This window comes from Giraffa tippelskirchi, chromosome 8 (assembly GCF_054371585.1).
Source record: "Giraffa tippelskirchi isolate mGirTip1 chromosome 8, T2T-mGirTip1v1.2.pri, whole genome shotgun sequence".
In the NCBI taxonomy this organism is placed as follows: Eukaryota; Metazoa; Chordata; class Mammalia; order Artiodactyla; family Giraffidae; genus Giraffa; species Giraffa tippelskirchi.
In genome coordinates, this window is record NC_137282.1 from 115,948,872 (window position 1) to 115,970,375 (window position 21,504).

The window sequence follows — 21,504 nt, forward strand, 5'->3', positions numbered from 1 at the left end:
TCAGTTTCCTTTCATTTGAAAATTCTTTGTGTTAGTTCATTTCAACCATCCTTTAGCTCCTGTCTCACCTCCTCCATGCAGCCTTCCTGGGATCTCTAGCACACAGGAAGCCCGGTTCTCAGAACTTTTATTGGTGTTGGAGGACGCGTCTTTAAGGTAGAGCCAAATTGTAGGAGGCTGATAAGTCCAAAGTCCACCCACAGGATTGAACGCTCGGTGGATGACCAGTCCTCTTTCATCCCTCCCTCCTTCCCGTACCCTCTCTGTTTTCCTTCCTTCCGTCTCTCCAGATCCCATTTCTTCTCAGAGGAAGAGAACCAAAAGAGGGCAAGAAGCAGAATGCAGCAGCTGACTGGGGAGAGCCCTGTTTGACTGGGTTCCCACCCCCAGCAGTGCACACTGCCCTCCGTGAACTGCTGGTGCTGCTACCAGGAATGTCGCCGTCACAGACAGGAGTTGCCAGCAGCCTGCAGACACTCCCTTTACTGCTGTGCCCTTTGCATTCGGGGCTGAGGAGGGTGGGGGCTGAGGATTGGGGTCCTCAGTCCTCAACAGCCACCCCCCTCCCAGGGGCTAGGTTGGGCTCTGTTTGGGCCCCTTCACAGGCGGGGCCTTGTCAGACTGCACGCCTCGCAGACCCATCGTAGGGGAGGAGCGAGTCTGGAAGAGCAGGCATGGAGCTTATTTGTGGAGACCGCAGAGTTTGTTTGGGCATGTTTGGTGGCAGTGGGGTCTAGCGTGACGAGGCATCCTAGTCTGGGCTTCAGGGACCTGCATCCTGACTCTGCCTCTGACTCCGTCTCCCTGGAGGCGTTTGTGGAGTCCCTGCCTCTCCCAGTCTCGAGCTTCCACTATCTTGAGCAAGGGGTCAGCTTGTTTCAAGTGTTTACTTTTTATGGTCTGAAACTGTATACTTTCCCTTTACCTCCTCAGCCAGGACTGCCTCTGCCTCTCCTGCCAGGAGAATTCCGGCTCTCTGTGGAAAAGGATTCCCCAGGAAAAATATGAGAGGTTTTGAAGGAGGCCAGCTCTTTCCCCTTACTTCAGTTTTCCTGGTTTGCTCACTCATGGTAAGCCCAGGGCTCCCAAGTCCAAGGTGCAGCGGAGAAGTTTCAGCCATGGCATCTACGGGTCTGTACGGAATCCTGGCTGTGGGTCCTTGATCAACTACAGAATCTCTCTAAGGCTCAATTTCCTCACCTATACAATGGAGATAATAGTACTGATTGTAGTGGTTTATTTGGAGGATTAAATGCAATAAGGCAGTTCAAGTCCTGACACAGTGCCTGTCACATAGTGAACCTACAATGCATACTTTTATTATTATTACCATCAGCAGCATTATTTACCACCTCCTCCAACTCTTGGCCTCCCTGGTGGCTCAGACAGTAAAAGAATCTGCCTGTCATGCAGGAGACCCAGGTTGGATCCCTGGATTGGGAAGATCCCCTAGAGAAGGGAATGGCAACCCACTCCAGTATTCTTGCCTGGAGAATCCCGTGGACAGAGGAGCTTGGTGGGCTACAGTCCATGGGGTCACAAAGAGTCCAGACATGACTGAGCAATGAACACTTTCTCTCACTCCAGGGAAAGACAGCCTCCCAGAGACTGAGAGAGCAGCTTGGCATGGCTGGATGCAAGCACGTCTGAGGAGGTCTCTCCAATTAGAAGACCTCCAGCTTCTGTGCCCGAGTCCTCTAGCAGTCACTGTGCCAGGTACCCAAGTGACTTGCAAGGGTCTGTACATGTGGGCCGTTGTGAGAGTTCAAAAGCTCCCTCTGCAGAGCACTTGACCCAGTGTCTGCCTACAGTGAACTGTAGCCAGCAGGACTGTTGGCACTGCCCTAGGGAGCCACCTCGGAGGCTGCGCCACAGCGTGTTGAGGTGCAGGGTCAGTAGACACGGGCAGGAACTAACTGGCTGAGGACTTTAGGAAATTTGCTCGACCACTCTGACCCTCAACTTTCTTGTCTGTGTAGTGATGGGGCTAGTTCCACTCCCTGCACAGGGCTGTTGGGGGTGGGGTTACGTGATCATAATGCAGGGGTGATGATTACATGAGCTGCAATCCCAGGCCAGATTTTGCGTCCCACAAGCTCCCCTCTCTTTTTGAGGAGCTTTGTCCTGTCCCTATGTCAGTGTGGAAGAGGGAAAGAGACTGATACCTGTGCTTTCTCCACCTCCTGTCCCCAAAGCCTTCAGCTCCAGGCTGCACTTGGCTCCATATTGGGTCAACTCAATAGACAGGAAAGCTCACAAGGAAGGCACTCATGCAGATTTTTTTTTTTTTAATTAACAAGAACATAAGAAAACAAAATCACTTCCCAGGGTGTGCTGTGATGCGGCATCACTGGTATGTAAAGCACGTACAAAAAGAGGAAAAAGATCCCACGAACTGCCCATGTGGACCCCTCTGTGGTGGTCTGAAGCCCCTCCTGGGCTATGAAAAAGGAATCACTGATTCGCCTTTGTTTTTCTTGGAAGATTCTGCCACCTCCAGCTCACTGGTCCATGACGTGCACACAGAAAGTTGGGCTTTACAAGATTTTGCCAGTGGGCGGAGCAGGGGTGGGAGTTTGGGGTGCACACTCCTCCTTTCCCTGCCCGGCTCTTGGTCTATGGGGCTGGGGAGGCAACCTCCCTCTGTGGGGGGAGGCTAGACACACTGTCCAGCAGGGGCAGGGATCTGGGCTCCCCTCTTGAGTAGTAGCAAAAGGAGTGTTGGTAGGTAAGTTGGGGGCCACAGAATAAAGACTTGGACCAAGACGAGATGTACCCAGGGCTGGTACTACATGTGATGGATGGCTGGAAGGCAGTGGAGAGATTTTGATATCTTTCCCATCATCAGCTCATCACATTGACTTTCCATGTCTGCTCATCCAATCCCTCCATTCCTGCCTCTGTTGGCCCAAACTTTGAGGGGGGTCACTGGAGCCTGCACTTGACTCCCTGCTCCACCACTTCCTAGTTTGTATGACTCTGGGAAAGTGACTTAACTTCCTTGAGCCTCAGTTTTCTCACCTGTTAAATGGGTAGATTCATATGACCCTCACAAGGTGGCTGGAAATAGAAAGTGAGATCATACCTTCAAAGAACCTCGTACAGCACCTAGCACAGAAGTGCTCAATAAATGGCCAGGTTGGTTACTGTCATGCAGGCACCAACAGTTCCACTGCAAAGTTGGTTGGGTTGTGTGGGTGGATATGTGATACAATGTTCCAGAAAAAAGATGAATTCCTCTGAGCCTCCTGTGTGTGTCTGGGCGATTCAGAGGTCTGGAGTGCCAGCATGGAGGACCCCTGGCATGTCCGTCTGGCCTGGCTCAGGAGCTGTTCCGCTTCTAGACCTCAGTGCCCTCCCTGGGGTAGAGGACACTGTTCGTGTTGACGCTCCCGTAGAAGGGAGGGCTGAACTGGTTGAGGACAGAACCCCCGTAGCCCAGAGTGTTGCTGGGCATGGAGCTGGCCCACTCGCCCCCGCCCGCAGGGACGCTGATGTTGGTGAGGGGGGTGTAGGAGTTGAAGCTCAGTGAGTTCTGCCCCACCTTGTCAGCAGGCTCCAGGCTCAGTCCCGGCGTGGTGGCCATGGGGCGGCCCATGGGACTCGAGCCGCTCACATAGGCTGACATGGTAGAGAGAAAACTGTTGAGGCATGGGGTGCCTGGTGGGGGCGGCGTTGGCCGCTTCTCCGGGGAGCTGGTGGGGCCCGGTGCAGCGCCGTCCAAGATGTCCTGGGCCTCTGCAGTCCCGGGGCTGCCTGCCAGGAGACCAGCCTCCGTTTTCTCTGAGGCCATGGAGCCCGTGCTGGAAGAGACATCTGATTTTCTCTTCCTCTTCCTGCGGAAATTTCCATTGTCAAACATCTTCTCGCAGTTGGGGTCCAGGGTCCAGTAATTCCCTTTGCCTGGCACAAGAGTGGGAGAGGGTAAGTGCAGAGATGGAGCCAATACTTTGCTTCTGCTCCTCCTCATTTGTCATAAGCTAAAACCAAAGGTAGCAGCAGATGCAGAAAGGTAGAGAAGAAAACAGGAATGCCACAAACTCACCATGCAGCCCACCACACGGATCTTTATTCAAGCACCCACCTCACACCTAGGCACTCTCGGAGTACAGGGTGAGAGAGGACTGAGCCATGAAGGAGGTTGCTGTGTGGGCTCTTCAAGAAGTTCAAGTACCAGCTCCAAGGCGAGGGAGGGGCTTCTTCCATTGCTGATGTGAAGGGACACTCAGGGAGAAATAGAGGGCTTCCTGAAACTCCTGAGCATGAACTCCAAGCGTGGACTTGAGTCCCAGCTCCCGACTGGGGACCTGGGGCGGGCCTTGGTTTCCTAGTCTGAGAAGTGGGCCCACTGGACCTGTCCCTTCTTCCTCCTGCTGGCTGTGAGAGAGGGCTAATGCTAGACATGTGAAAGGGGCTTTGTACCCAGGAGGGACAATCTGAACCCTGCCTGCCACATCTCTCAGCCTAAGGGTGAGGCCAGACATTGGACAGAACACTCGCTTTCCTCTGTAGGACAAACAGCCCCGTCCTCACGACCCTCAAAGTGGGTGGAAGTGGGATTCCTCTGAGAGGTACCCTGGCTTCCTATGGTGTGACAAGAGGGCACTCTAATTCTGGGAAATAGATACATGAGTATTTAATATATTACTCTCCGTACATCTCTATGGGCTTCCCTGGTAGCTCAGATAGTAAAGAATCCATCTGTGAGGCCAGAGACCTGCGTTTGATTCCTGGGTTGGGAAGATCCCCTGGAGAAGGCAACCCACTCCAGTATTCTTGGAGGGAAAATACCATGGACAGAGGACCCTGGTGGGCTAGAGTCCACGGGGTCATAAAAAGTCTGACACAACTGAGTGACTAAGCACACACACATCTCTGAGTTCTAGAAATTGCTCGTTACAAAGGAAAAGTTCACACCCTGGTGTGAGAGGGACCTCCATTCTGACTCTTGCTCCATCACGGTCACGTCCCTCTGTGCCACCCTAGGCGGGCGCTTCACCTCTGGGTGTGAGGAAAATAAGAGCCGCCCTGCACGGCTTGATTGAGGAGGCGATGTAGCCAAGGCAGGCAGGCAGCACAGCATGGCCCTGAGTGGGTGTCCCAGGATGTCTGTCCCTTCCCAGCAGGCCCGGAGCGCACGTGGCTTTTTCTGGTTGCAAGCAGTCACCCCCCTCCCCCAGCCCCCACACGGAGTTTCCGCGGCTGGATGGGGGGATCTGAATTAATGGTCACAGTCATTGCAGTCCATGGAGCCTTTGTTAGCACCAAACACCTCACGTGCATCATCTCATGACCCCACTGTCCACAAGCCTGGCAGAGCAACAACTATCCTGGCCCTATTTTTCAGATGGGAAAACCGAGGCTCAGAGGTCACTCAGAGGTCAGCGGCACATCTGCCTGCAGGGTCCACCTTTACTGCGGACTCCTTCTGCCCACCGCCCCTCCACCCCCGGCCTCGGGGTGGGGCAGGACCCCTTCAGGACTTCCTAGAGTAGGGTGTCGGGAGGACTGAGTCTTCCTCGGGGGACGACCCCGCGCCCACGGCCCCCTTACCTGGGTCGTCCTCGTCGCGGGGCACCTTCTTGAAGCAGTCGTTGAGAGACAGGTTGTGGCGGATGGAGTTCTGCCAGCCGGCCTTGCTCTTGTTGTAGAAGGGGAAGTTGTCGGCCACGTACTGGTAGATCTGGCTGAGGGTGAGGCGCTTGTCGGGCGCCCCGTGGATGGCCATGGCGATGAGCGCGGAGTAGGAGTAGGGCGGCCGCACCAGCTTCATCAGCTCCTCCTGCGAGGGCAGCGGCAGCCAGCCCAGGTCGCCGGCCCCCAGCGCGGGCACGCCGGCGGGCAGCAGCTGCCTCTGCACGCCGCCGCCGTAGGCCTGGGGCAGGAAGGGGCTGCTGCCTGGCAGGTAGGGTGGCGGGGTCACGGCCGGCCCGTTGAGCCAGAGGTAGGGGTTGGGGCCGGCCCCGTACTCCCCGCCACCCTCGAAGGAGGGGGGCCGCTGCGGGCTGGGTGCGCCCTGCGGGTGGAAGAAGTTCTCGTAGTAAAGGTTCATCTCGGGGGGCTCCTGGCCGAGGCTGGGGAACTGGGGGCTGCAGCGGGGCGGGGAGGGCGCCGCGAGGTCAAAGGAGCTCATGCTGGGCCGGGCTGGCCGCCGCCACCTGCTGGGGAGCTGGCCCTGCCAGGTGCTGGCCGCCGGCCGCTTATACCAGGCTGGCCCCACCCCGGGGCGTCGCCGCCGGCCCGCCCCTCCCTCCTCCACCTGGGTCGCCCCAGGGCCCTTCCCCGCGGCCACGGCCACGGCGGACCGGAAGGACACGCTCGGCCGGCTTCCCGGCTGGTGGCAGCGAAGACTGGGGCGCCCGTCTGCTCTTCTTCCCTCTTTCTTTCCGTTCTTCTCCTCTGTGTCCCCTCTGTCTGTCTCCTCGTCACCTGGCCCCCTGTTCCTCCTCCTGTCTGTCTGTCCCTGCTGCCCTTTCCCCTTTCTCGCCTTCTGAACTGTCTGCCCTCTCGCTTTCCTTGTCTCTCCTGCCTTCCTCTCTGCAAATCCCTCTTGGTCTCTTCCCTTCTCTCTGTGCATGGAGCTGTCCAGGTCTCCCTCCCTGGCAGTCCCTCTCTGTCTCTCTGAGCTTGTTTCCAGGTCTTTCTACCTCTGTCTCCTCTCGCTCAAGTCCTCACCATCTCTGCTTCTCCCCTGCTTCCTTTTGCTCTCCGTGTCTGTCTCTGTCTGGCATCGTCTCTGTGTCTCTTCCCCTTCCCCTCCGTCTGTTCTTCTCATCCTGACCCCTCACCCAGACTGGAGGAGACACTTCATCAAAAGCCACAGTCTGAGGTCTTTTGAAGTGAAGACACGTTTTCTGGAGTTTCCAGGAGAGAAGCTGGCCCTGGAGAATCAGAAGAGCCTCTGGCCAGGTTCAAAAAGGGCAGTCAGTTCTGAGTGACCTCCCTACACACACACACACACACACACACACACACACGGAAGAGGATTTGAATGGGACTGCAGGAGAAAGTGAGAGAGAACTTGTATTCTCCTGGTTTCTTTCTGGCTGCAGGGACAAAGCAGGTTCTGGTTCCTTATCTGATCCAAGTCCTTTCTTGTTTCGGCTTGCAGAGTCCCCCAGGACCTGGGGGTGAGGCCAGGAGGAGAACCCTCTTGGGCCGCCCTTCTTACCCACACTGCTCTGCCTCGGGCTCCAGCAGGAGCCCCGTCCATACTGGCTTCCCTGCGCCTCATGGTCAGTCCATCCTCCACCCTGGGCTTCATTCTCCATCTGGGTCTTGAAGGCAACTGGTCTCAGCTGCCCCTTCATCCCGGGACAGGCCCTCAGCTTGGGGAGTGAGTGGGTCCCTCTTCTCAGAGCGCAAGGAGCTGCCCCTGAGCAGCACCTGGAGACTTCTCTCTGGGGTCAGAAAGTGGAAAAGCTCACGTCAATCTCTCTGGTCACCACCTCCCTCCGGCCCTCCTGCCTCTACGTCCTTCTCCTCTTTCAACTTCCTCTCACTTCCTCCAGACCCCACATGTCTTCAAGGCCAAAAGAGAAAGGTGGTTTACTTTCTTTCTTTCTTTCTTTTTTTCTGGCTGTGCCGGGTCTTCGCTGCTGCCCTGGGGCTTTCTGCAGCTGTGGTGAGGGGGCTGATCTGCAGTTGCGGGCTCTGGAGCGCAGGCTCCGTGGCTGCGGCTCGGGGGCTCAGGGGCCCCGCAGCACGCGGAATCTTCCTGGGCCAGGGACCGAACCCACGTCCCCTGCCTTGGTCAGCGGATTCTTAACTCCTGGATCCCCAGGGAAGTCCGTAGAAGGCTGCTTTCTGTCCCAGCCGGAGGATCCTCCCTGGCCTGTGTCTCTGTTCTCCTCCACATCAGGTTCACTTGGAAAACCTAAATGCCATCGAATGAATCTCATTATCGACATCTTGGTGCCCAGAGGACGATTTGGGTACCTGAGTGGGAGAGATCCTTCAGGGCCTGAGGAACCACTCGTCCCCACCTTGGACAGTGAGTGAGGTGTGGGTCAGAAAGGGCCTGATTGCCCAGGCGAGGCTTGAGAGCAGCGCCTTTGTCCTTTCCTTCAGAAGAGCAAAGAGAAGGAGGCTGCAATTTTGTTTAGAGTTTCTCTACCAGGCTTGCTGAGGTCAGGGCCCTGAGTTTTTAAAGGACAGCCACATTGGAGCCCACTAACATAGACCCAAAGCCTGACAATGAGCCTGGCAATGTCACTTCTGATCATTCATCCTGCAGAATTAAACAGAGCAAGAATTACCACCACAGCATTATTTATAGTTGTAACAAACTGTAACTAACCTGAATGTCCAACCATAAGGGATTGGTTTTTTAAAAAAACTGAATATTTTCTGAAAGATGAAATAATATGCAGCTATGAAAAATCATGGCATCTGGTCCCATCACTCCATGGGAAATAGATGGGGAAACAGTGGAAACAGTGTCAGACTTTACTTTTTTGGGCTCCAGAATCACTGCTGATGGTGACTGCAGCCATGAAATTAAAAGACGCTTACTACTTGGAAGGAAGGTTATGGCCAACCTAGATAGCATGTTTAAAAGCAGAGACATTACTTTGCCAACAAAAGTCCGTCTAGTCAAGACTATGGTTTTTCCAGTGGTCATGTATGGATGTGAGAGTTGGACGGTGAAGAAAGCTGAGCGCCGCAGAATTGATGCTTTTGAACTATGGTGTTGGAGAAGACTCTTGAGAGTTTCTTGGACTGCAAGGAGATCCAATCAATCCATCCTAAAAGAGATCAATCCTGGGTGTTCATTGGAAGGTCTGATGTGGAAGCTGAAGCTCCAATACTTTGGCCACCTCATGCGAAGGGTTGACTCATTGGAAAAGACCCTAATGCTGGGTAGGATTGGGGGCGGGAGGAGAAGGGGACGACAGAGGATGAGATGGTTGGATGGCATCACCGACTCGATGAACATGGGTTTGGGTAGACTCCGGGAGTTGGTGATGGACAGAGAGGCCTGGCGTGCTGCAATTCATGGGGTCGCAGAGAGTCGGACACGACTGAGCGACTGAACTGAACTGATGAGAAATAGATTGTAGAGTATTTAATAATTTGGAAAAATATTACATTCTAATAATTGGGAAAACAGGCTGCAAAATCGCATGATTTTTTTGGCAAAAATACATATTATACATGTACATGAACTATGTAAATATAGACATCGATCTGTCAATTATTATTTCAAGATAGGAAATCAGTTGTTATTTTGTTGTTGCTTTCTATAGTTCCTAATTTACATGATTAGAGAAAGACAAGCACACAGGTGATTTGCTTTGGAGGTTAAATATAAAAGGCCAGCATAGGCACTAGAGAAGAGATACCTCAGGCACAGGCTCTGAGACCAGAAGGATCTGGGTTCAAATCCAGCTTTGCCACTGAATAACTGTGCAGCCTTGACAAGTGATTTAACTTTTCTCGGCCTCCGTTTTTCAGGTAAAAATGGGAGTGATACCATGAGTTTATGTGGTTGCTGTGAGCATTCTGTGACATAATCAATGTAAGTTGTTTCACATGGTGGAAAGAGATGCCCTCAAATTTTACTTATTATATAAAAAGTCTATATACACTTGATACGTACAATTCATCACTGAGTTTGCTAGCTTTTGAGTTGTTTTCTCAGCAGTGTGTGGGCTGGGGGATGTGTGGCCGGTGGGGGTTTACGGTGAAGCAGTGAAGGGTGGAAGATAGTAGAGATACTGACTCTATAGCCAGATTCCGCCATCTGCAATCAATGGTCAGAGGGACCCCGAGTCACATGACAAGTTCACGGTTGAGCTGGGTTTGGACCCTGTCTCCCAACCCCTCAGCCCACCCTTTGCCTCCTGCTGGGTCTCCTTCCTTAGAGGTGTTTTTGAGGAATACTCACCTGAGCCTCCCCTTGTACCTGCACCCCGGTTCCTTTCCCGGGAAATCAGAGAAAGACCGGCATGTCACAGGCCTCGCCCACACAGAGGCGCCGGCCCAGGCGTCCAGCGGCCAAGGAAGCCAGCCTCTCGCGCCCTCCCGTACCTCCCCTCGGGGCTGGGCCTTCAGGCCTGGGGCACTCAGCTCAGCCCCAGAGTCCTCATGCCTCACTCCACAAGCACTGCCTCCGCCCTTGGGTGGGAAACAGGAGCTGCCTGTAGGACCCCTGGGGGGGTTTTGGGACTACATCTGGGAAGCCCCCATCAACCAGTCCCAGGGTTTCTGGAAAAAGAGTCAAGTGTCTCTATAAACAATGGTCCTTTAGAAGATGAAATTATTGTAGGCTTTTTGAGTTTTCCCAGAGGAGGAAATCCAAGCCTGAGAAGATATGGCTGCCCTGCTTCAGGGAAAATAGTAAAAGGTTGGAACTGCAGTTTGCATATTGTGACATATTTGCATATTGGAGCATCTTTGCATATTGCCTATCCAGAGGGAGGCCATGTATTCTGAGCCCCTGATTGAGATATTTGGGACAAGGCAATAGGACATGAAAAACATGGACTCTGAAGTTGGGTGGAGCTGGGTTCAAATCCCCGACTTGCTGTTTGTTAACTGAGTGATCTCGACCATGTTTCTTGATCTCCCAAGGCCTCAGTTTGCTTATCTACTAAATGGAGCTGCACATAGAACCTGCCCCATATGGATTTTGCATGAAAAACGATGTGATATATGTGTGTGTGCGCGCGCACATTTATCTGCCCAGGACGTGGCGGCACTGCTGCTGAGGAGCACGGTGATGCGCCACCCGGTAGCAGAGGCCAGCTCTGACAGCGAGGCGGAGCAGGGTCTACCCTCTCCAGTCAGGGTTTTCCCGTCGGCTCTCACCTTGGGAAAACCTCGACATTGAGGGCAGTGCCGTGGGAGGAGGTAAGGCCTCGTCTCTTCTGGAGCACGTACCCAGCTGTCAGCCAGATGCTCTGGGGGCCGGGAGCCCACGCAGGTCCACAGCCGGCAGAAAGTGCGAACGTGCACAGGCGCCACCCACCGGGGATGCCACCTGTGGCCTTGACTTTCAGGGGGTGGAGGAACATGTGCGGGAACAGGCCAGGCAGGGTGAATACCCAGAGGCCCAGGAGGCAGCTGAGGTCTGAACCTGCATCACAGGGCAGGACAGGGAGCAAGAAGCTCAGGCTCCAGAGCCAGACTTTTGTTCTCAATCCTGACGCTACTCCTTAGGCACGGTAATATCTCAGGTAGCAGCCGACTGTTCTGGGCCTCAGTGTCCTCATCTGTAAAGTGGGGAAAGGCCACTCTCTCCTAGTGTTGTTCCGAGGACGACGTGCCGGGCATGCAGCACGTGCTCAATGGATGTGAGTGCTTGTCGGGGGCTCGGGAGCCTAAGGGTGAGGGGAGAGGCCGGTGGTCCAGCAGATAGGACCAGGCGACCCTCAGCCTGTGGACTTTCCTACCTCTTCCAAATTCCTCTTTCATAGGCTTGGCTTCTAGGGCTCTGCTCCTTTCTGCACATAAAACACAACAGTTCTTGAGTTTCAGGGTTTCTGGGAGCCTGACTGGGTGAGGATTGGTCAGGATGGGGAATGGGCTTCCAGCCTAAACTCTGTGCTGCAGTTTCTTCCTCTATAAAATGGGGCAAGAGATCAGTTTTCTGCCAGGGCAATGAGCTGCTTTCTCTGGGCCTCCTGTCCTGTCCTGCGGTAGTGCTCACCAGCGCTGTGTCTCAGTGCACTTTGAGGTTTCCCATTGCTGGCTTCTCTGCCCTCGAGTAGGAACTTCTGACTCCAAGTAGGAGTCGGCCCATGCTGGTCCCCTCTCTACAGCTCTGGTTCTGGTGAGCATGAGGCTGGAGAAATATGGGCCAACACCGCCCTCTGGTGGTCATCTATTTAAAAGCAGGGAGCCGAGTGCAGCGACCGGGTGACCTGTTGGGTCAATGCCCTTTAAATAAAGAAAAGGGTTCACAGGACCAGCAACAGCTTCAAGGAGGAAACATGTCCCCAACTCTGGATAAAAAGACTTTACTGCAAAAGAAATAGTGAGAACTGGGTTGGCAATGGGGCAAAGTGCCTTAGAAGGCAGCCGGGGGTGGCAGGGGGCAGTTGGGCTGATCTAGATTCAGATTTGACTCATCCAGTTATGTTTTCTGAGTGCCTTGCTGTGGTTTAATTTCTGGGTCTCTGTTTGTTTGTATGAAAAATGAGGGTAACCAGGGTTACCTCCCTCAAAGGGCTGTTGCAAGAACTGAAGGAGATAATATAGGAAATGCCTCTCAAGGGATGCTTGGCAATACTAGTTCATTCTTTCACTTATTAGAAGACACTAACCAACTGTCTCCACAGCAGCAGTTCTGGGTGTGTGTGCGGAACAGTGTCGGAGTCACACAGTGTGGAGGCTTGCAACCTCCCGATTTTCCCATCTCTATGCAGTGTCTGCAGTTTCAACTACTTACCATTTTTTAATCAGCTCTCACATTTCTTTCTTTTTAGCTAAATAAATTTAAAGATAAGTTCCATATGATTTATGGGAATGGTTCATCAGAAATCAGTATCACTTGCCATAAATAAAATAGGGAGAATTGGCATTTTTTTTAAAGCTTACATCATGCTGGTCACAGCCCGAATCCTTACCTTGTTATCTCATCCAGTCCTCACAACAATTTTGTTTTTTTGGGGGGTGTACTATAATTATCCCAATTTTATAGGTGAGGAAATTGAGGCAGTACCAGCCTGAGCTTGTTCACTCGTTGCTAGGATGTGAGATCAGCAGGTTTTAAGAGAGGTGATGAAACACACCAGCCAAGGACTTTCTCCTTGGAGAAGGCAAAAGCGTTGAGCTGAAAAGGGAGTGATTTTTCTCATCATGTGTGTGACAGGCAGAATAATGACCCCTCCCAAATAATGATTTCCAAATCCCTAGAATCTGTGAATTCTTCCAAGATAAAAGGAACTTCACAGAAGTGATTAGGTGAGGACCAGAGAGACTGATGATCCTGGATGATCCAGATGGGCCCAGTGTAAGCAGAAGTGTTCTTCTAAGAGAGAGACAGAGGAGATTTAATCACAGAGGAGGAGACGTAACAGTGGAATCAGAGACTGGAACGATGTGGCCAGAAGCCAGGGAATGCAGAAAGAATGTCTTGCCACCTTTAGAAGCTGGAAGAGGCAAAGAAACAGCCCAATGGAACCTCCACAAGGAACTAACAATCATCTTGTGTGTGTGTGTTAGTTGCTCAGTCGTATCTGACTCTGCGACCGCACGGACTGTAGCCCACCAGGCTCCTCTGTCCGTGGGATTTCCCAGGCAAGAATACTGGAGTGGGTTGCCATGCCCTTCTCCAGGGAATCTTCCAAACCCAGGGATGGAACCTGGGTCTCCTGCCTTGCAGGCAGATTCTTTACTATCTGAGTCACCAGGGAAGCCTAACTGTCATTTTGATTTTGACCCCAAGACTGGTTTAGGATTTCTGACCTCAAGAACAGTAGTAGACACGTTTGTGTTGTTTTAAGCCAGCAAGCTTGTGATCATTTGTGACACCAGCAATAGGAAGCTAATATAAATATATGGGAAGCTGTGACCGCTTCCACTGAACATCCCCTCCTGTATCAGCAGTGGCCTTTGTGCTGCGCCTGAAAACAGTCTTCTCAAAACGGAGCCCTGTCCCCTCTCCTCCTCCCCGATCTCTGGGCGAGGAGTGCCAGCTGGGGGCAGCGGCTCTGGCCGGGCCTGGTCACTCACCCCTTTTCTCACTCCAGGACTTTGTGGGCTCTGCTGGCCGCTCTAGGCCTCCATTTCTCCATCTAGCAAATGGGAGGCAAAGCTGTGTAGTTTTCAAGGTCCTGCTCAGCAGGTCTCACCTATAGGTCCCACTTATGGAGTTTATTAAAATGCAATCTTCCCAGGCCTGTGCCCCAGAGATTCTGACTTGTGAGGCCCAAGTGGGGCTGGGCATAGCTCTCTTAGGGAGCCCCAGTGCACACCCAGCTTAGGAGCCGGTGCGCTGGAATCATGCCACTCGACAACCTGCTCCTTGGAGCCCAAAACGTAAAGTCTCCGCTCTGCCATTTCCAAGCTGGGTGACATAGGGCAAGTCCTTGTGCCTCTCTGGGCCTGTCTCCTTAACTTAAATTGAGACCGATAATAGTCTACACTTCAGAGGCGGGTTGTGAGAACTCAATAGTTACCAAGTGCAAATTGCCAAGAGCAGTGCCTGGCACATAGTAGGTACTCAAGCATGTTGCCTCTCAGAATATGAGCTGTCCAGCCTGGCATTCCAGACCCAGCCCGCACCGGGCCGGGCTCTCCTGTCCCCCGTCCCACGGGCCCACCTCCTCCACGAGCTCCCGCAGCGGGTTGTGGCCACGTGACCATCACGTGCTTGCGGGCAGGTGCCTGCCTCTCCTCTTCTCCGTGTGGACCACTCTGCCTCACCTCCCATCCCGCCTGGAAGACGGCCTCCACTGCTGGGTCCTCATACCCGGCACGCTTCGCTGTGGTGCCCAGGGTACCGCCTGACCTCCTTGTGGGGCCCACAGCATCTCAAGGGAGGGGATGGAGCTTTCTCCAGAGCCTTGGACCAAGCACGTCATACTCGTGACAGGGGAGAACAGGCTGTAAGTGCTCATCTTTCCTGTGGTTTGTCCTGTAGAAACGGGGCCACAGCAGTGACTCTCCCATGGGTCCCTGTAAATCAGAAATCAGCTCTCACATTTCTTTTCTTTTTTTAACTTAATGAACTTATTTTAAAGATCAAGAATCAGTCTGCCAATGCAGGGGACACGGGTTTGATCCCTGGTCCAGGAAGATTGCGCATGTTGTGGGGCAGCGAAGCCCGTGAGCCACAACTGCTGCGGCTGCATGCCCTAGCGTCTATTTCCAAAGCAAGAGATGCCACTGCTCCTGGAGGGTAGCTCCCACTTGCTGCAGGTAGAGAAAACCTGCTTGCAGCGATGAAGACCCAGCACAGCAAAAAATAAATAATTAAAAAATAAAAAGAAATCCATTGATGCCTGTGTGGCTGGCCCAGGGATCACCTGCTCTCATCTCTTTGTCTCACGGTCAAGGTCAGGGTCAGCATGCTTACTCAGGGTCCAGCTGGACAGATCTTCATGTGACCCACTCTGAAGGCAGATCCTAAGATCCCTGGAAACCACACCTACTCGAGTGTAAATGTGGTCACTGAACAAAACTAGGCAACACTTGTTCATGGAAATCTAATGCTTTCCTAAGTATTACTTTGGTGTAATTTTACATTGGTGTAAATTTTAGATTAGATTTTTTTATTACATGTAACACCAAATATGTTATTTGTGTTTGATTTTAAACTCTTTTTAAGGTCTGTGTGAATTTGAGGAGTCTGCCACTGGGACATATTTTTCATAAAATCTACTTCCTTTCCCCCTAATTTTATAAATAGTAAAAAATAACCAAATCCAACTATCTTAAGAATTTTCCCAATAAAGTCATTAAGAGTTAAGTCTAAGAAAAACTGTATGGTTAATTGTGCTTATTATTATAAGAGTTTGGGTTAATAGCTCTGATTATTATAAGGGTTATTTATTATGAACCACTCAGTGAATAGAAGACATTAATATTTTATGGAAGTCTTCTTCACGGTACCTGCTCTGTGGGCTTGGTGCGGATCAGCTCTTGCCTTTCCTGCACTCTGTCCTGACTCCCACTGAGCAGGAGAAACCCACCTTGACCTCCCTGCCCCACCTGTCACAGGGGACGAATGCTTTACCACCAATGCCTCTGTCCCTCATCTGACCTACTCTTCCTTCCTGAGTCCACCTCTGGCAAAATCTTATGAAAAATTGGCTTTGGGGCTGGTCCTTGTCTCTCTTGAAACCCTTGTTATCACACCCTGAAATGTCTCTCATTCTGGGTCTCACCGCTCCAAAGGTCTTCCTCTACGCAATATTTAAATTTCTCCACCTGCCGCTCATAGGCCATGAAGCCATGAAGATGCTCAGGCTGGTCCAGTTCCTCAGCTCCTCAGGGACCCTCCTCTGCTCACATGCACTTCCCTGCCCCTTTGGAAACTGAATCCAGCCAGATTCCAAACCTCTGGGCGCTGTCTCCTCACCTCAGGGCATTCACGGTGCAGCCTGACTCCCCATTACCCCGAGGACAGAACCCGCTGGAGGGCTTGTTGAGGAGAGAGTGGAAGCTGGACCGGGCAACAGGGCGGGGGCTTGGAGAGGGGAGGTGGTGGCTCCGGGAGAGGACTGGCGTGGACACAGGCGACGGATGGCCTAGACGGGAAGGTGTCCGGGATGCAGCCCCAGGGTAAAAGCCAATTTCCTGTCCAGCTTCGGGGTGTCTATTCATTCACTCCTTGTTTATCTTCGGCGGTGTCAGCTCCCAGCTGCCGTATGCGGGACCTTTTGTTGTGGCCCACAGGCTTCGCTCTCGTTGAGGCGCCCGAGCTGAGTAATTGCATCACGTGGGCTTAGTTGCCCCATGGCATGCGGGATCTTAGTTCCCCGACCAGGGATTGAACCTGGGTCCCCTGCATTCGAAGGCAGACGCTCAACCACTGGACCGCCAGGGAAGTGCCCAGGCACCGGTTTGATCCCTGCTGGTCCACGTACCGAGTGTGAGGTCTTAGCTCTCTGTGCCTTGGTTTCTTCATCTAGGTAATCACGTAAAGTACAAAACCGTTAACCAAAAATAAAATAATATTTAAATGAACTGAATTCTTGGAGAAGATTCCTGGGGGTGGTATGAACGAGGTGGGCAGATTTTCACTGGGATGGGCGGGAGCCAGGTTTCATAACGTCACTGGAGGCCCTGGGCCTGCCTGTCTCCTAACCATCCCTAGGTGCTCCCAGTCCAGTGCTGGGCCTGAGGCGTTCAGCTGATGGATCTATGCACTGAGGCTTGCTTGAGTCACGGATTCATTTTTATTGTCAGTAAGAAACAGCAACACTTTGGAGGTGATCAGCTAGAAAAGAGACTGGTTGTATTAAAAATGTAAAGTACAAAACTGTTTACCAAAAATACAATAAAAGACTATTTAAGAGCTGTTCTGTTAAGTGCTAGGACTTAGAAAATGAAACACACACACAAAAATATAGCTCCTTATATCTAATAAACTGGGCTGTAAAAACCTGTGCCCAGGATGACGGGGAGACATTGTGGGAGAAGGCATCCTTGGTGGCTCCTTGTGTGGCTAAGAATCCAAATGGAGCATCATCACCCAGCACCTGGGTCTGGGGCCCGGAGCAGCCCACTCTCTCTGTTGGAGTGCAGGCAACTGATGGACGGGCTCCCAACTCTTTGAGGCATCAATGTCCCACCGCATGTCTCCGATTCTAGAAACCCCCATCCCTGTCTCCCCAGGCACAGCCGTGGTCAGCAGCATCTCACAGGTCGGTGGACATGGAGTCGGAGGTCGGCTTGCCTTCTTCTGTAGGTTTGCCAGCCAGCTGCATGGGAGAAGACAAACAGACACAACCCAAGATAGGGTTCTCATGAGCCCCAAAGCAGGGCTCCCCGTCCCACTGAGAAGGGCCCTGGAGCTGGCCCCTGCCAGAGCCCATTGAGCCTAAGCTGCTGTGACCTTGGCTGACGTGACGGAAAGGCTGGGCCCTGCAGTGGTGAGAGCACAGGCTTTGCTGTTTCTGGGACCATGTGAGCTTGGGCGAGTTGCTTACCCAACTTCGTGAGCCTGATAAAACCCTCAGAGGGACAGAGGAAGGTCCAATGGGATCATGTTTGGAAAGGGCCTAGCATGGGGCCTGACTCAGTGCCCACTCACAGGGGACTTGTAATTACTACAGCCACGGAGTTTGGCTTTAGTGGCATCCTGAGGATCAAACTGTTGGGGTGCCTTTCTTCATCTGGAGCAGACTGACAAGCAACAATGGGAGATGGGACTTGAAAAGTCAGGGTTTGGAAACTAACTTTTAAATAGTAGGATTCTGTAATGTAAGTTGAATAGGAAAGTTCTTCCAAAAGAATTAAAAAGCACTCTTAGCTGCCCAGGACAGCTGGCTGCCTTGGCTCTGACAGGAGCAACAGAGGACAACTCAGGCAAAAGACAGTTACAGGTCCTGAGTTCCCAGGAGCCAGGCACGGACTCCGACACATGCCTGCAGCCCCGGGGGCGGTGCGGCTCAGGGGCGCCCCCTGGAGCCCAAAGGCGAACTGCGCCCGGGCCTTTCCGGCCTCTGTCCGCACCGGGCCCTGCCGCCCTCCTGGAGGGCTCCGCCCGTGGAGCACAGGCGGGCACGCACACCCCGCGCGGGTCCCGCGCTCTCCTCTGTCCGCGCAGCCTCCTCCCTTCCTCCTCCCACAGCCCCGTGCGCACCATTGTCTTGAAGAACTGGTTCACTTTCTTCCTCTTGAGCGTCTTCTTGTCGCCGTCTGACAGAGGGAGGAAGGTCTGGCTGAGGCGGGGGGATGCGCTGGCCTCGTCTGTCCCAGGCACGCCGACCACCGAGAGCGTGAGGGCTGCGGGGGAGCCGAGAGCCGCCGTGAGGGGCGGGCGCGGGGAGGACGAGCGGGGGGCGAGCGGGGGCGAGCGGGGCGAGCGGGAGCCAAGAGCGGGCCGTGGGCTGTACGCCAGGGCTGCGGAGGCTGTCCGTCCGCTTCGCGGAGCCCTGCCTGACCCCGCAGACAAGGTCTGCATCCTGGCTCCATCGAGGTCTCATCCAAGGGCATCTGGGCTGGAACAGGGGGCCCAGGGGTGGGGGAAGGCCCCGGCCACCGGGGCCCTCACTTCTTCACGAGCAGGGCCTCTTGCCCACGTCGGGGAGACGGTATGGGCGCACGCGTGTCTTCCGACACCGAGAACCCAGACTTCCTGGGGGGAGAGCCTCTCCGACCCAGGTGGCGTCTGGTGGTTAAGGCTCCTCAGCGTGGAGTCACAAAGCCTGCTCTAATCCTTGGCTTTGGCCTTGGGAAGGTGGGTAAGAGCCCCGAGCTCAAGTGTGTTGTGAGGCCTGCTGAGGGGGCCAGAGTGAAACGGCTCTGTGGGGGCATCCTGCTCAGGGCCCCCCCCGGTGGGGGCACCGTTCCAGGGGCTGCCACTACTCAGGAGCTGGCCCAGCCATTCTCCAAGCCTCAGCATCCTCATGCATACAGTGGGGCTAATCACACGATCTACGTCACAGGTTTGAGAGGAGGCTTAAAGCAGCGGTCCCCAACCTTTTTGGCATCAGACACCAGTTTCATGGGAGACAATTTTTCCACGGAGTGTTCAGGGGGAATTGCTCAGGTAGTAACGCGAGCAATGAGAGGCGGCAGATGAAGCTTTGCTCGCTTGTCTGCCCCTGACCTCCTGCTTGCCACCTGTTTGTAACAGGCTGCAGACTGGCTGGGGGTTGCGGACCCCTGGCTTAAATGAAACAACAAAGGAGGAGCATTTGGCACAGAGCCTGGCACAGAGTGGCTGACACTTGAGACTCGCCACATGCCAGATAGAGCGCTCTCTAGCTGGCTGCATCCCCAGTTAGGGCCCCAGGTCCCCATCTGTGAGTTAGCAAAGGCCTTCTATATGTTGCTGATGTCCTCACCAGACAACGAATGAGTGATGGGGGGAAGCTGAAGCATCTGTGCATCAAACACTCTGCAACTGTAAGACGTGATGGCAATTTTTGTAAGTTCTGGAAATAGTCTTTCCGGCCCCAAAAGGAAACACAGGACTGAGAGAGATTTACCAGGGGCAGATTTCCAGTCCCTGGAAGGGCCTGGCTAGCTGAGACCCCAGGCCCACCTGGTGTGACATCTGGATCCTCAGTGAATCCTGAGGTCCAGAGTGACAGCAGGCCTCTGCCCCGCTGCCCCCAGCCCTGGGCAGAGCCTGTTGGGATGGCTTCACCCACCGGCGTACCATGAGCAGGGCCTCTCACTCCAGAGTGCTTAGCTCACTTTGCTATGTAGTTGCGGCTCCCACCCATCCTCACCCCTGGCACCTCTATACCCCTGTGCTGGTGGTGGAGGGCACATACCTGGGATGGTAGGCATGGATTGACTGGCAAAGCTCATCTGAGAGAGGATGGATGCCCTGGGGGTGACAGCCACATGCTCCGAAAGGTTGGTGTCACTCATGAACTCGTGCTTCCTGGAAAGCTGGATGAATATATCATGCACACATGTATACACACACACACATACACACACACACACACCCCACAGAGGCTAAGCATGAGGCAGTTCTAGGCCCTGAAAAGTCAGTGTTAAGGGATTGGCATGGCTTCTATAGACTCAGCCTGAAGTCCATTTATTCTGTTTGGTATCACTCTATGTCAATCTCTGCCACAGGTTGCATACTATACAACTGTGGTTGTATACACAGTTACATACTATACATACTATACAACTGTGGCAGTGGCATTCATTTAGACTCCTGTGTGAATGACACCCCTAGAATTGTGAAACACTGTCTCACTTCCAGCCTTCTCCCCTGGCAAGAATGGTCTCTGAGGCCTACTGGGAAGTGTGGGGAGGATTCTTTCGTCACTGGAAGGGATCTCAGCTAGCCCCTTGCCCTTTCGTCTGGCAGTCCTCCCTTACCAGGACGCTAAATCCCTCTTCCTACTCCAGGCTCCCAGAATGCTTCCAACAAACCTCTCTCTTGGGGGGAAGTTGGGTTTGAACCCAGGGCTGTCTGGCACTAAGTCTCATATTCAATAGTTATTAGTTTATACGACAAAAACTCTCCAAGTCAGGGCAGTGGGAATTTCAGCTCTGCATGCCCAGCTGGGCTCTGGGTCCACGGGAGTAGCTGGGCAGAGTCTGAGACGTCAGTGGATAGACTGGCCCTGTGGTTGGGGACAGAGGGCTGAGAGACAGAAACACCTGGGCCAGCCTGGGAGGGTGACTCTCCCACACAGTGGTGGACCAGGAGGCTACTCCCCAGTCTTGCAGAGTCCTGTGCAATGGTAGAAAGGACACAGTGACAGCCAAGGTCAAATTCCACTCTGTCACATCCAGGATGCTGGGGCACCAACCAGCACTTCACCTCCCTGCCCCTCAGATGCCTCATCTGTAACCCCACCTCACTGTGAGGCTTCAGCAAGCCACGTCTCAGAGCCCCCAGCACTGTGCCCGCCATGCAGTGGAGATCTGCCTGTGGCATCAGAGAAGATCCTGCCCTGGCCACTCACCCGCTTCAGGTCTGACTCTGCTGATGGCTTCTCGTCTGCGAACACCACACTGCTCCTCTTGGCTCTCTTCTTGGACCTCCGCAGCTTGACCTCAGGCAGAGTGCTCCCTGGGGAGATGGGTTCCTCCTGCTCCACTTTTGGAGTCTTGGGAGGTGCTATTTCCAGGTCGAAGCTGAATGGCAAGAGGGACAGCAGTAGAGACGGCAGCCAGAACTTTAGTGGAACTGTCTTGCAGGGACCCAGGCTGACTGACCTGTCCTTACAGGGCCAGGGGGTAGATCAGCTCACCTGGCAGAGTTTGGGGAGCTGCTTAATTTGCAAACACTCAAAATACAGGATAAAATAAAGTGGAAGGCAGTGAGCCATAAGACTGGTGACAGGAAGGGAAAACTAGTTAAGAATATGGTCTGGATTCCAATCTATGCCACTTTTGAGCTGAATGACT

At 53.5% G+C, this 21,504-nt stretch overlaps 2 protein-coding genes and 1 long non-coding RNA gene across 21 annotated transcripts in view; all 3 read right to left on the minus strand.

The window, feature by feature from the left end:
- Positions 1-2,271: 2,271 nt before the first annotated feature.
- FOXI1 (forkhead box I1) lies at positions 2,272-6,194 on the minus strand. Of its 2 annotated transcripts, none has more exons than XM_081521487.1 (2): positions 5,554-6,194; positions 2,272-3,903 (listed from the first exon to the last, which is right to left on the minus strand). In XM_081521487.1, exons 1-2 carry the CDS (start codon positions 6,131-6,133, stop codon positions 3,341-3,343), a joined length of 1,143 nt encoding a protein of 380 aa, XP_081377613.1. In that variant the 5' UTR covers positions 6,134-6,194; the 3' UTR covers positions 2,272-3,340. The 2 variants fall into 2 exon arrangements, with proteins under 2 accessions (XP_081377613.1, XP_081377614.1); XM_081521488.1 differs by having other exon boundaries at positions 2,278-3,621; positions 5,554-6,133.
- A 1,358-nt stretch (positions 6,195-7,552) lies between these two features.
- LOC145516641 (uncharacterized) lies at positions 7,553-13,282 on the minus strand. 2 transcript variants are annotated; one of them, XR_014061575.1, is made up of 4 exons: positions 12,573-13,282; positions 11,397-11,447; positions 8,573-8,747; positions 7,553-8,230 (listed from the first exon to the last, which is right to left on the minus strand). It is a non-coding gene; the product is annotated as an uncharacterized LOC145516641 (long non-coding RNA). The 2 variants fall into 2 exon arrangements; XR_014061576.1 differs by lacking the exon at positions 11,397-11,447.
- A 3,549-nt stretch (positions 13,283-16,831) lies between these two features.
- The window catches only part of DOCK2 (dedicator of cytokinesis 2), a 477,583-nt gene continuing 472,910 nt past the window's right edge, over positions 16,832-21,504 (minus strand). For all 17 annotated transcript variants that reach the window (XM_081520659.1, XM_081520666.1, XM_081520650.1 and 14 more), the window contains 4 exons: positions 21,060-21,231; positions 19,902-20,022; positions 18,260-18,402; positions 16,832-17,375 (listed from right to left, as the gene is read on the minus strand). In XM_081520659.1, coding sequence (XP_081376785.1) covers positions 17,313-17,375; positions 18,260-18,402; positions 19,902-20,022; positions 21,060-21,231 — 499 coding nt within the window. In that variant the 3' untranslated portion in view covers positions 16,832-17,312. The remainder of the gene's footprint in view (positions 17,376-18,259; positions 18,403-19,901; positions 20,023-21,059; positions 21,232-21,504) is intronic.